The sequence below is a fragment of the Panthera onca genome, chromosome B4 (genome assembly GCF_046562875.1).
Source record: "Panthera onca isolate mPanOnc1 chromosome B4, mPanOnc1 haplotype 2, whole genome shotgun sequence".
Classification (NCBI taxonomy): Eukaryota; Metazoa; Chordata; class Mammalia; order Carnivora; family Felidae; genus Panthera; species Panthera onca.
The window spans coordinates 13,794,531-13,809,023 of NC_138345.1; the positions used below are offsets into that span (position 1 = coordinate 13,794,531).

The following is a 14,493-nucleotide window of genomic DNA, read 5'->3' on the forward strand; positions in this document are numbered from 1 at the left end:
TGATTTCCCATTAACAACTAGTAAAAATGTGCTCTACTCCAGGAATGGAAACTGTAAGAAGAAAGTCTGGTTCTATCAGGGTGAGCAGAAATCTGGTCTAGAAGCAGAGACACAAGAGAAAGAAGGAAAGGGAGGGGGGCATTCTTTGATTCTTCCAGCAAACAGACCTGACCAGATGGTGTTTTCACACTTCTCTGTACTATCTTATCACCTCATCTTTACCTCCACTACAAACGTGTCGATAATGTGCTCCTGGGGGAGGAACCAGTGAGCTATGTCCTCTTCATCCATCACCGGGGCGAGATGAAACTGCTTCAGGTAAGTGTTGGTTAAGTCGCGAACCGCCTTGATGTCTCTCGGTTCCATTGGCCTCAAGCCTGAAGTCTTGGTGGCCTTGTTGCAGTAAAAACAAAACAAATTGGGAAGTTTAAATAGAAGAGGAATAAAAGGCCAGCTGTCTCGGCGTCACCTGGGAGCTTGTCAGAACTGCTGAGTGCTGCGCACCACCCCCACCACCTGCACGGGTCAGAATCTGCAATTTAACAAGATTCCCTGGTGATCTGTATACACATTCAAGTTTGAGAAGCACTGACTGAGAATATACGTTCGACGGCGTACTGTTCCCTCTGTCCGTGTGCCTGCTCTTTGGTCAGTACTGCCCGTGACAATACTGCCCAAAGTCAAAGGGAACACTACAAGCTGATCCGCGTTCCAGAGCCGCGACTTTTAACAGCTCACATCACAGGGCAGAACGATCTTATCAGCATGTGTTCTAGAATACTGTGCTTTAAAACTGCCCGACATGTTGAAAATGCAGATGAAAACAGTTAAGAGTCTTACTTTATTCAATAGCCTGCGAAAAGGCTGTTGGAATTTTGTTCTTATGAGCAACAAAAATGAAATAAAAGTAAATCATGTTGGTCAGAATGGGAAGGGAGAGCGTTTTAACAGTCAGCTATTTTCTAAAGGGGAATGGCGAGCGGCCGAGTACTGGCCCTGGCCTCTCATGCCATCTTTTGATTAAAAGGTGATCAGAGCAGGCAACTGAATCCATCATTCCAGAGCATCACGATTTCTGTGAGGAACAGAATTAACCTAAAGGTCCGAACAGGTCACCATGTGGATTTGTTCAACTGCTTGTCTCCAAGAGTTCCAGACATCACTTAGCTCCCTAGGAACTGCCTGGACACCAGGACACTTGAGCCTAGAAGTGGGAAAACCCACTACATGTGCTTGTTTGTACAAAATATTAAAAATATTAAAATAGTTTCATTTGCCCAGTTAACTTGATTTTCTTTTAGAAATAGTGGGCACATTAAAAAAATATTTTTAACGTTTTTATTTATTTTTGAGAGACAGACAAAGCATGAGCAGGGGAGGGGTAGAGAGAGAGGGAGACACAAAATCCAAAGCAGGCTCCAGGCTCCAAGCTGTCAGCACAAAGCCCATCACGGGGCTCAAACCCACGAACCGTAAGATCATGACCTGAGCTGAAGTCAGTTGCTTAACCGACTGAGCCACCCAGGTGCCCCTAAATAGGGAGTACATTTTAACCAATAAGTAACTATATATAAATACTGCTAGTCTACCTTTCCTATTCTAAGTTATTTTTAAATACTTTAAAATTAAATACTGCCTCTAAAATTAGATCATTACAGTTCCTGCATGCCCTAGTCTAGAAGGACAGGAGAAGCCGATGGTGGAAAATAGGTTTTCATCCTGAGTGCTGGCTCTGACCCATCTCAGTGGCTGTGCTGAGGTTTCTAAGGGTCCATGACAAACAATGCTGACTGATTACTGATTAGTGGGATTGAGCAATCTGTTCTTTGTATTTACAGACCAAATGTCCTTACTATGTGCCATTCTGTTATGATTCATGTAATCTATGAAGACACAGGAATGCAGCTAAAATACAGTGTAATCGTCTAAACTGAGAGAATGTAAGTCCTTAACACTGTAGAGAACTCATGTGGCCTTTCTGTGGAGCACAAAGCGAAAGGACGGGAAATCTCCAGGTCCTAGCTTCCAACGAACGCTTAACCCCTCAAGCAGGCAGGGCAATAACGGTCCGAATGTGTGCTGAATGAATGCATGAATGAATAAATTCCTACGTTTTGTACCACAATCATTTACCTAGTAAGCTGTGGTGAAGGCTGCAGACAGGGAAAAAAGTCACTGTCTGCTCTGCAAAGATGAGATTTCTTTGCCTGGCACTTATGCGTAAGCCTGGCATAAATTCTTTTCTTCTTTTGTTTCCCCTGAACCAATTTTAGTGCTTGGTAGCATTTCTATACTGCAGATTCACGGGAAGATGGAACCCATGTGATTTCCAAATACTGTTAAATGTAATCAATACATATATATATTTTTAGATAGTTTTATTTATTTTTGAGAGAAAGATAGAGACGCACAGGGGAGGGGCAGAGATGGGGGTGGGGGCGGGGGAGACAGAATCCAAAGCAGGCTCCAGGCTCTGAGCTGTCACAGCACAGAGACCAATGTGGGGTGCGAACTATGAACTGCGAGACCATGACCTGAGCTGAAGTCAGATGCTTAACTGACTGAGCCACCCAGGTGCCCCTAATCAATGTATATTTCTCAATGCTAACAGGAAAACTAAAATATATATACAAAGAATGTATATTTTTATTTTTTTGAAGTTTATTTATTTATTTTGAGAGAGACAGAGCATGCACAAGTTGGGGAAGGGCAGAAAGAGAGAGAGAGAGAATCCCAAGTGGGTGCAGAGCCCGATGTGGGGCTTGAACTCACAAACTACAAGATCATGACCTGAGCCCAAGTCGGATGCTTAATGGATTGAGCCACCCAGGAGCCCCTAGAAAGAATGTATTTTAAAAAGTCATTTAAAAAGATGATTTTCTTCCATGAGGATGACCTTGATAAATTTTTAAGCAGCCTGCTCAACATTAAACTGCTTTTTCTTTTGCTACTGGTTCAGTAACAAGATCAAGCGATTAGATTCACTAATGAAAGCAACAGGATACATGCATCTGTTAAGCAGACATTCAGAAATGAAGAAAAAGCTTGCCAGCTTCTTCCTAGACCAGAACATTCTTCTGCAGGACAATTCTCATTCACTGAATATTTATACTGCAAAATCACTAAAATCAACATCTTTTGCCCGGCAGACATCTTTAACGTTTTTTTGTGTTTTTTTTATTTATTTATTTATTTATTTTTGAGACAGAGACAGAGCATGAACGGGGGAGGGTCAGAGAGAGGGAGACACAGAATCTGAAACAGGCTCCAGGCTCTGAGCTGTCAGCACAGAGCCCGACGCGGGGCTTGAACTCACGGACTGCGAGATCGTGACCTGAGCCGAAGTCGGCCGCTTAACCAACTGAGCCACCCAGGCGCCCCCGGCAGACATCTTTAAAGCAGCAGTTCCCAAATATTTTTGTCTGAAACCCCTTTACCCTCTTAAAAATTGAATATTCCCAGAAAGTTTTGCTTATGTGGGTTCTATCTACCTATATCTATCATACTAGAAATTCAAACAGAGAAAATTTTAAAACAAAACAATACTGGAGCACACATTCCATACGACCACTGGTAGACTTCACAGCACATCTGCAGGATAATTTCAGCGAAAAATGCATTTTATGTTTCAATGTTATTACAAAAATAGTGTTGACATCACAGACTCCTCTACAACAGACTCGAGGACTTCCAGGGTCCCAGGACTACACTTCGAGAAGTGTTGACTCAGGTCTCCAAAGGTGAGAATAAGGGGTGGTAGAACTGAGAATGGAAAACTCAGGGAAACAGTGTTTGGGCAAACAGGCAGAGAGAATGTATATGCACTGGGCAATTTGTAAGCATTTCAAGTGCTTTTATGCAGAATTTTTTTTTTTTTTTTTAAAGGAACATCAGACAGTATCAGCTATAAGAAAAATGCAAGGGGAGCCTGGGTGGCTCAGTCAGTTAAGCGACTCTTGGTTTCAGCTCAGGTCATGCGATCTCACAGTTTGTGCCTCACATTGGGCTCTGCACTGATGGCATGGAGCCTGCTTGGGATTCTCTCCTTCCCTCTCTCTCTGACCCTCTCTTGCTCACACTCTGTCTCAAAATAAATAAATAAGCATTAAAAAAAAAAAAAAGGCAAGATCCCAGAAAACAGAGGAAGAATATTTATTTTTGCTGGCTCATAATGGCCATGTGTCTCAGTCCCTAAACTTGCTTCTAACATCATAAAGTCACACACTCTCCAAAACATCTACAGAAGCAAGAAATAAATTTTAAAATGTGAAATAAACCCTCAAGTTATAGCTGTGGTCCTCAGAAAGAGGGGGGGAGAACGCTAAGCCTGGATAAAAAATGATTAAGTTTAGGCATAACCCAAAAGAGTAAGGTGGTCATGTTTCGGAGAATTCAATAAAAAACAAAGACATTTCTAGTGACTGAGAAAATCCAACGTTTCAATAAGCAAACTCTGTGGTCTCAATCAGACTTACTTTCCCAGGGTCCAACTAACATGCATCATTCGGACTCTGTTCACTGAAATATGTGTAAAATCTGCTTATCAGTACATCAGAGAAAAAAGGCTCAGCGCTCTATTAAGAAACAGAAGCTGTGTTGTTCTCTGTCGAGCTATGTGGTGTAAACTGTCTTAGAGCCAAGATTCCAGAGCAGAGATGGAAGTAGTGATTACGGTTATTGGCTTTAAAAAGGCAGCAGGAGGGTGCTAAATGGCAAAGAACGCTTCTGTGGCTACTGAAGGCAGAACACTGGGTCTCAGGACGTCTTCCTAAGTGTGTCCTGCCAGCAGCACCGAGGGGGGACACTGGGACATTAACCTGCCTCCAGTGTTTTGCCTACATTAAGTGCCTTCACCTTTAGGAGCACTGACCAAAAAAAAAAAAATATCCGACAGCAAACATAAAACCAAGCCAACGTTTACAGGGCAGGGACAGGCTTAACTCTTGGGAAGGCCCCAGCATCTCAGAGAGCAGAGGTCGCGGCATGGGCCTGTGCGGTTCTCTCCCACCTAGGAGACTGGGCAAAGCAATTTCATTGCTCTCTTCCGTGAAACCGGGCGAACGCCCCGCCCCTCTCTGACTGTTCCGAGTAAGAAATGAGGCCGTGGACACGCGGTGTCTATCTAGTACCGCGCTCGCCATAACAACCTAGCTCCTGTGTTAAGAACTCCACGAATACGACAAATAAGACATGAAGCGGAAACAGTAATGACGAATCGGAAGATGAGACTGACCCAGAGCAAAAGGTGTATTCAGGAAGGTTCTTCTTACACGCCATGGTACAAAAATGTTCTTAAATCACACGATTGCTTAAAATCACCCACCTGGGCCCCTAGGAGGGGCGGCCGTGGTGTGGTAAGCACTGCAGTATCCAGCTGCCGCTGCTGCTTTTTAAGATTTTAGTTTTAAACCCTATGACCTAGCAAATGCACTACTAGGTATTTATCCAAAGGATACAAAATTCCTGACTTGACAGGGCACATGTACCCCAGTGTTTACAGCAGCACTCTCAACAACAGCCAAATTACGGAAAGGGCCCAAATGTCCATCAACTGACAAGTGGATGAATGAGATGTGGTGTAAACGTGTACACACACACATACACACACACTCACACTCACACACGAGTATTACTTGGCAATGAAAAAGAATGAAATCTTGCCATTTGCAACGTGGATGGAACTAGAATGTATTATGCTAAGCGAAATAAGTCAGTCAGAAAAAGACCGATATCCTCTGATTTCACTCATGTGTAATTGAAGAACCAAGATGGATGAATATAGGGGAAAAGAAAGAAAAATAAGATAAAAAAGAGACGGAGGCAACCCGTAAGAAACTCTTAAATACAGAGAACAAACTGAGGGTTGCTGGAGGGGAGATGGGTGGGGGATGGGCCAAACGGGTGACAGGCATTAAGGAGGTCACTCGCTGGATTGAGCACTGGGTGTTGTATGTAAGAGATGAATCACCACATTCTATTCCTGAAACCAACACTACACTATGTTAACTAACTTGAATTTAAATAAATAAGTTTTTTTAAAAAAGATTTCATTTTTAAGTAATCTCTGAACCCTACGGGGGGGCTCAGACTCACAACCCCGGGACCAAGAGTGGCATGCTCCACCGACTGAGCCCGCCAGGTGCCCCAGCACTGTCCAGCAGGCCCTCAAGAGGCAGACCCTCAGGTGGCTGCCGTGGGCACCTTCCACTTTTCTACTATCTGTACTCTCACCCCTTCTGCCCTCCTTTCCGCCATTATCTTACTCTCCCTTTTCCTCTCCTTCCCTGTAACGGGATGCAGGGAGGGAGACTGACACACACACCAGAGAGCTCCCGCCCGGACCCTGTTGACCATCCTTTCCTGTGTGTGCCTGTGCTCCAGTGACGGCAGGTAGGGACGCCCGACGGGACCAGGCCATGCCGCCCCCCCGGGGGCGTCAGAGGTGACGGAAGCAGGAGCTCAGGGGTCTAACAGGTGAAACGCGGGTGTCTGGGGTGCGCACCCCGAGTCCCCACCGGTCGGTGACGGGCCCGTGTCGACCTGCACGGGCCTCCATCTTCTCACAGGAAAACGCAGACGAGGCACACCAGCTTCACAAGGCTGTCGTGAGAACACAGCGAACGACATGCGTGACAGCACTCTGTCAACTTCAATTTACTGGGAAAAAACAAGAACAAAAACCCAGTGCCTGACCAGTCAGTGACTTGTTACCAGCTTGTTAGAACTGTTACCTGAGTTGATCGATTTTTGTGTAAAAACGTAAAGGACGAAGGACAAAAGTCAAAAATCCTCTTACCAGCTCAGATTCTAATCACCCTGAAAAAAACCCGATGAGAGGTATTAAAACTCCTTCTACAACCGACACGTAAGCAGGCACTTTCCTTACACACAAGCTGGACGGCTTTGGGTTCAGAAAAATGAAATTTGGGGAGACCACCACAGCACAGCACAAGCCCCCCGTGAAAACTGTAGGCACGCCTGCGGGTTTCCAACTCTAACGCCCGGACGGCGGAGTCTTTCTAACAGCTGGAAGGAGGACGCTGACGACAGCCGGTGCCCGCAGAGGGGGTGTTTCGTCTTAGCTGTGTGCTGTGCTCACGGCCGCCTGCGCCTCTACGTGACTCTGTCCCTCTCGGGTCACTCCAGGTCTCGGCGGTTGGCTTCAAAAGAATCCTGGCCAGTAAACATTAGCTGTCATGTTGACAGTGTGACATCTTTGAAGGTCTTCCTACTTCTGCAGTTGGGTGCGGGCATCTCCACACGCGGGCCCACCCTCCCTTCTGCCGCTCCAGCCCCGGGGCATGTGGACCCTCCCCTGTCCCGTTGCTGCAGTTTTTATCTTCCTCTCTTCTGATCTATGTTTCCTCTCCCATCATGGCCTCAGAGGAGGTGAGTTAATTGGCTTGCGCCCCACTCTCTACAAAAACAGTTAAGACAAGGGAAGAAGAGGCCTTCTGATCCTTCTGCCACGTTGCGAAGCCTGGAATGATGATCTTGGTATCTCTGGCGATTGGTTTCCTTCACCTCCCTCCGGTTTTGTCCTTATGAAATTCTGCTTAAGGTCAGAAATTAGTTGATTCCTGTCTGTCATCAGAAAAAATACATCAAGGGGCACCTGGGTGGCTCAGCTGGTTAAGCGTCTGACTCTTGGTTTCAGCTCAGGTCACAATCTCACGGTTCACGGGTTCAAGCCCCGCTTCGGGCTCTGAGCTGACAGCACGGAGCCTGCTTGTGATTCTCTCTCTCTCTCTCTCTCTCTCTCTCTCTCTCTCTGCCGCTCCCCTGCTTGCTCTCTCTCAAAATAAATAAGCATAAAAACAAAACAAAATACACCAATTCGTGTGGCAACTACTGATTACATGTACTTGGTAAACACGCAATGGCCAAATGACAAAAGGAACTAGGGTCTACTGAACCCAGAAAGGCCACTACAGACAGCTGAAGCCCTCCCAATCTCCCAATCAAGCTAAAATATTCGCTGAACCACTTTCTAACAACCCAAAAGAAAGAAGAGCTCTGATGAAATCAAAACTTCAAATGAAAAGATCCCATCTGTGATGGACAGATTCCAAGATGGCCCCCAAGCGATGCCACCTCCTGGTGTTCACACCCCTGTGCTCCTCCTGAGTGTGGGTGGGACCTGTGACTCACTTCTAAACAGTGAAATACAGCAACGGTGGTTGGCTGTCACTTTCATGAATGACTACATAAGGTTCTAATTTCCATCTTGCGAGCAGATTCAATCTGTAGACTCTCTCTCCCTCACTGGCTTGGATGGAGCAAGCTGCCATGTTGTCAGCTGCTGCCCTATGGGGAAGCCCATCTGGCAAAGAACTGAGGGAGGCCTCTGACTGGCAGCCAGCAAGGAATTAAAAGCCCTCGGTCCCACCGTCTGCAAAAACTCAAGCCTGCTAACAGCCATGTGACTTGGAAGTGGACCCCAGTCAAATTTTCAGATGAGACCCAGCCCTGGCTGGTACCTTGAGAGAACTTCACGAGAGACCCTGAGGCAGAGGCCTCGGGCAAGCTGGGCTTTGACTCCCGACCCACAGAACTTGGGAAATTATAAATGTATGTTTTAAACTGCTAAACTGGGGCCCCCGGATGGCTCAGTTGGTTAAGCAGCCAACTCTTGATTTCAGCTCTGGTCATGATCTCATGGTCATGAGACTGAGCCCTGCGTCAGGCTCTGCACTGGGCATGGAGACTGCTTAAGACTTTCTCTCTCTGCCCCTCCCTAGCACTTTCTCTCTCAAAAAATAAATAAAATAAAATAAACTGCTAAACTTGCAGCAATTTGTTACACAGCAATAGAAAATTAATACACCATCCAAGCCCCAAATAAGGCAACACTCGTAAGCACGTTTAACTTTTCCCCTATTAAAAGACAACTTACCATGTTGAGAATTTGCTAGTTTAAAAAGATAATTTAATGAAATACTATTTCCTCTCCTTGGCCTCTCCTCTAAGCCTTATTCCTTAGTTCCTTTGTGTTAAGACAGCATCAGAAGCCTCAACTTTTCTTTCTTTTTACGTAACAGATGGTAAACACTCAAAATTTCAAAGCTTACATGTCTTGAGTTCAATCCCATCCAACCGCAAACTGAAGACTTAAAAAGCCTTAAACAAAACAAAATAAAACCCTGGTATATTCAAATAAGCTCCCTGATTTTCCTCACCCAGAATTCTAAAAAGCTACATATTCACATCCTCAAACACATGAGCCAGTTTTTAAGACTCTTGCAAATAATCTTTTTCTACATTGAAAGCTTTAGCTGTTACAGCTTCGAAAAACTCCAGAACATTCTTACTTACATCCGGAAGTCTGTAGAGCTTCATTGTTCTCTGTAAAGTCATATTTCTACTCAAGTGAGAAAATTTCACTTCTACCAATTTTCTGGGGTTTAGCGATCGATGCCAGTATCTGGAATACAACGAAGGTTTTAAAATCTCATCGATTTTCTAACTCTACCAGCTTTTACTCTTTGTCTCAGCTCAGTCATCATAGAGGCATTTAACGAACACCCTTGCTGCCCCCTGTGCAGTGTTGGATGCTGGCCCTGTTCTTGTATAATTAGCTTGGTTTTTTTACATCTAAAACATGTCCTGCTTTCCAGTTACATTCCTTTGTAGTTTGTGACCTTTCATCTCTGCCAGTAAAGAGCTATCATAAAACTGTAAGATAAAGTTAAAAATGCCCGGTCTGCAAGTATTTAACGACCACTGCTGATTCTACAGAAAGCAAACTAAGAAGTTCTAAAAACATATGAAAACATCCCCTCTAAATGAGTAGCCGTTGCTTTCATATCACGCACATCAAAGAAAACAACTTTCTGAGAAACGACCTTGAGTTTCTTAAGTGATTCCAGCTTAGACAGATGATTTGTATTAAGATCTACCTGTGAAGTATATAACTAATTGAATGGGAGACAAATCATTTTACAGTTTCACATTTTTTACTGTTTAGTGGAAATTTCATCTTATTTGAGTCAAAAACAGTCAAGGGAGAGAAACTCCTTCCGATGCTTCACGAACAGGTTAGTCGAGGGAGAAATCTGATAAACCATTTTCTCCCTGGATTAACCTCTGAAAGCGTGATGAGAACAGATGAACTCCTAAAAAGAGCTTAAGCTCTTCCTGCTCTTAGCAAGCAAGTCTGTTTGGGCTTCTCAACTGGTGTTTACCAAACTTCTGGAACAGTTCCTGAGAGCAGTGCAGAACAACGCGTAAATCTAAGCGTTTGGAAGGAAGAAAAATGGTAGTACTCTGGACATTTGAATTTCAAGACCACGGTGCCCTGGGTTCCCCAAGGTAGGGGCAGCACTAGTCTTTCCAACAGAAGAGACGCAGGAATACAGAACCGGCACTGTTAGCAGGAAAATGTTAAAACCTCTTTTTATCGCCAAGTGGCTGTATGGTAGAATGGAAAGAACACTGGTCTCAGTGGTGCTTGGGTCTGGTCTCCACCTCTGCTACCAAACCAGCTACAAAAGAACAGGTAAGGCAAAGTTTCCCGGTTACATGGGAGAATACTACTGGTAGCCACACGGCGGGAGGCAAGATTCAAGGTGAGCGCGTGGCACTATTACCTGCATGTGGCCACTGGCTTGGGAAGAACCACTCCAGCGGTATAAACGGCCTGAAAAATACCTTCCAGGTTTACTCTTCTGGTTATTTCTCGAATTAACACTGGGGCTACCCGCTTTGATCTCAATTTCTTATGAACGCAAAGAAAGTTGATTTCTACCATCTTCTTCACACTAAGAAAGATGTCAAAAAGTAGAGCAAACATAAGACGAAAATGTTTTTAAAAACAAGACAACTCCCATAAAATTGCAAAGAATAAGAAACCGAGAGACCTCCTTCAACAGAATATTAAAGAAAAACAGCCCATCGTTCAGACATTTCACAAACTCCGATTGATACTCTATTCCCCATATATCCCCTGCCAAAATAACTATCACTATAGGCCATGGAGACCCAGACCCCCTTGTCCTGAAGACATTGGAGGACTTTGATCTTTTGTAAGTTTTCACTTTAGAAAGTGGATAAGATGTACCTCCAAGTTTCTACATCTGTTTTTCCTGTAATGTATGCAATGAGGACAAGAACGGGGTCACCCAGATGCAGAATCTGGTAAGATGTTGCACTGGAATCTAATGCAATTCCTAGGTCCCCAACAGGTACCTTGGCCAGACAGAAGCTGGTAATTTTCTGAGCTACGGTAAACCTTTCAGGGCTTCAAAGCCCATTTCCTGCGCTGGTTCTAGATACACGGGCATTTCATTTGGCACCAAGATACCTTGACATCAAAAGTTTTTGAGCAGCAAATCAAGTAACCCAGTACAATGAAAGGTAAACAGACCTGTTATGGATTAGCTCTCTGACTTTCTGGGCTAAAGACCGGAGCAAAAACACAACATAGTTATCCAATGGATAAAAAGGTTTTTTAAAAATCTCTCCTAAAATTTATTAAGATAATTTTTTTTTCTCTAGAAATAAGTATGAAATACCTATTTATATCTTTATTCAGATACACACATAAAACATCTGAGTGTGTGGGGTGCCTGGGTGGCTCAGTCGGTTAAGCATCTGACTTTGGGTCAGGGCATGATCTTGAGGTTCTCAAATTCGAGCTCCGCATCGGGTTCTGTGCTGACAGTTCAGCACCTGGAGTCTGCTTTAGGATCTGTGACTCCCTCTCTCTTGGCCCCTCCCCTACTCAAACTCTCTCAAAAAATAAATGTTATAAAAAAAATTAAAAACAAAAAAAATAACATCAGAGTGTCTGCATGTATGAGACTGAGAGGCAGAGACACAGAGCTGCCCTTTTTTTGTTGTTGTTCACGGTCCAGTTTTCTTTGATTAAATCAACTTTATCTTTTTGAGCAGTTCTAGGTTGGGCAAAACTGAGCAGAAAGCAGAGTTCCCGTAACCCCCTGCCCCCACCGTAAACAATCTGCATGAGTAATTTTAAAAGCCCGCTGGAACTGCAATTCTGGAAAAGTAACACATCAAAACTGACACGGACGAGCTTTAATACGTACCTGTCATAAATCCGAATGTTTGCCGGGATGGCACTGATGAACCCCACTAGCTTTTTGTTCGAAGACACTCTGACCCCACAGTGCCACTGAAGGAGCCAGCCTGGGGGACGCAGAGCCCTGAAGTCCATGCAGGCAAGGGAGACAGGTGCCGGTTAGTGTCCCGGGACCCGGGGAGAGACGGAGACACGCGGTCCCGACCGCCCGCGCCCGGGGCCGCCCCTCGTGGCGCCAGCGACACTCACCAGAGCAGGAACTCGGGCGAGTAGTCGAACCGGAACATGCTCTCCTCGTCTTCCACGTAATTCTCATTTAACAGCGTGTACAACTCCTTGAGCTGCAAGATCAAGCGAGCGTCCTTTCTATGGCGCTCGGAACCAACTCGGAAGCAATTTGTGCGAAGGCAGGTGCTGAACGGAAGGCCTGTACTCACCACGTCGGCATTACCCAGATCTAAAGTGTCCCACATGAAACCCTGCGGCAGGGAATACGGCTCCCGACGCACGTTGTCCTTATCTGCTTCGATGGCACCGTGCGAGGTTATCACTTCATCTGGAGAGGGACACAGAGAGAGAAAGGCAGAAGGACAGAATATTCAACGACAAAGTATTCGGATGACCCAAAATGGTCCGTTCCGTAAAACGACACCATTTTTAGGGGCCTGGGGTGGAATATAATCTTTGAAACCATGCTACCGTTTCAGCCACTTCTGGAGTGACAACAGGGCAGCTGGGTAGTGGAGAAGGGCTGTTATCTCACCAATCAAATAAGAGGAGAAATCCTTTGTCATGCAGTGACAAGGTGTTTATTATGAAATGACAGGGACTTCTGAGCCTCAACCCCCAGATTACAGAGCCCCCACACAGCACAGCTTGGAGTCGGTGTCCTCTTACTCTGCATTTCAAAAACCTGGTTGCGGGGGAGGGAAGGGCTGCAGTGACCTCCGACCCCTCCCAGCAAAATCTACAACTAATTTCAGGACTGTTCACTGCTCTCCGCCTGGAATGTTGCCACTACGGCCAAAGTCATAAACGTCGCTAGCGATTTCCACAAAGGCGCCCTTTTCCAGGTTCCTTCCCCACGGCTTCCCAACGCAACTGGAAGAGAACCCGGGCTCTTCCCGTGGCTGACGTCCACCTGGCCGCCCACCTGGCCGCCCACCTGGCCTGGCTCTCTGGATCCATCCTCAGGGACCACCCTCAGGCTCATGGCTCACGGCTTCCCTCCCCCTGCACGTGAGGCCCTTCTCCTGCTCGCCACGTGGCTGGCAGCTTGAGTGTTTTCAGACAGAAGCTTACACATCGCTTTCCCCACAGCATCTCTCCCTGACTAAAGCTTTTTCCTGCCTGGAGGATGCTCTCCCTCCACCCCCACCTGGCCACCACTTTTACCGTTTTCTCCCATCACTGTTTCTCCGGTACGTTGCCCACGGCATTTAATAATGGACACTCAACAAATAACTGATAAATCTTACTCAGCTGTCAAAAAGAAAGAAACCTTGCCATCTGTGACAACATGGATGGACCCTGAAGGCATCATGGGAGGGGAAGTAATCCAGAGAGAGAAAGACAAATACCGTATGATTTCACTTATTTGTGGAACCTAAAAACCAAAAATTCTCAACTCACAGACACAGATTGGTGGTTGTCGGGGGGGGGGGGGGGTGGTGGTGCGTGAAATGGGTGAAGGGGGGGGTCAAAGGTACAAACTTCCAGTTATAAAAACAAGTTCATTTTGGGGATGTCATGTACAGCCCGTGATTTATTTGGCAGTTGCTATGAGAGAAGATCTTAAAAGTTCTTACTATAAGAAAAAGAAAAACTGTAACTTTGTGTGGTAACGGATGATAACCAGACCCGCTGTGGGGGTCATTTTACAATGTATGCAAACACCCTATCGTTATGTTGTACACCCGAAACTAAAACAATGCTATATGTCAATTATACTCCAATGAATAAATAAACAGAACCGGAAGGAAAACAAGGAACAAATACCTGCTGAATTAATGACCCTCAGGTACAGGTTCTTGGCATCACCTTTTTAGGGGTGGAAGCCACAGGATCTGTACCAGCTACAAGGGGTTTCGTTTTCTCTTTCTAACCCCTGCCTTTGTCACATCCCTCTTTATATCCGCTCCACCAGCTCACCCCCCCTATGAATACCTGAGGCTCCATCAAGCCAGTCTGAGTGGTCAGGTTCTCAGCTGCTCCCTTAGAGTCCCTCCAGGACCTCTGCTTAGAGTCAGGCTACAGGAGGCTCTCTTGTCCCCCGGGGCACTGACCTAAAAACCACCAACAGCTTGCCAAGCAGCACTCAGCTGAACCCAAAACATTCAGTCAATAGACCTACACTGCTTTAGCTAACGGTCCCTCGATTCAATGGCATTTAAAATCCTGTAAATTCATGCTAGAGTCTCCCTCCTCCACTACCAAATACATTTATTTCTAGA

The 14,493-nt window shown here is 45.5% G+C and overlaps 1 protein-coding gene across 3 annotated transcripts in view; it reads right to left on the reverse strand.

Moving 5' to 3' along the window:
• NMT2 (N-myristoyltransferase 2) overlaps positions 1–14,493 on the reverse strand; it is a 74,666-nt gene that overhangs the window by 9,846 nt on the left and 50,327 nt on the right. For all 3 annotated transcript variants that reach the window (XM_060659255.3, XM_060659256.3, XM_060659258.3), the window contains 6 exons: positions 12,478–12,596; positions 12,290–12,381; positions 12,048–12,164; positions 10,590–10,760; positions 9,316–9,424; positions 223–393 (listed from right to left, as the gene is read on the reverse strand). In XM_060659255.3, coding sequence (XP_060515238.1) covers positions 223–393; positions 9,316–9,424; positions 10,590–10,760; positions 12,048–12,164; positions 12,290–12,381; positions 12,478–12,596 — 779 coding nt within the window. The remainder of the gene's footprint in view (positions 1–222; positions 394–9,315; positions 9,425–10,589; positions 10,761–12,047; positions 12,165–12,289; positions 12,382–12,477; positions 12,597–14,493) is intronic.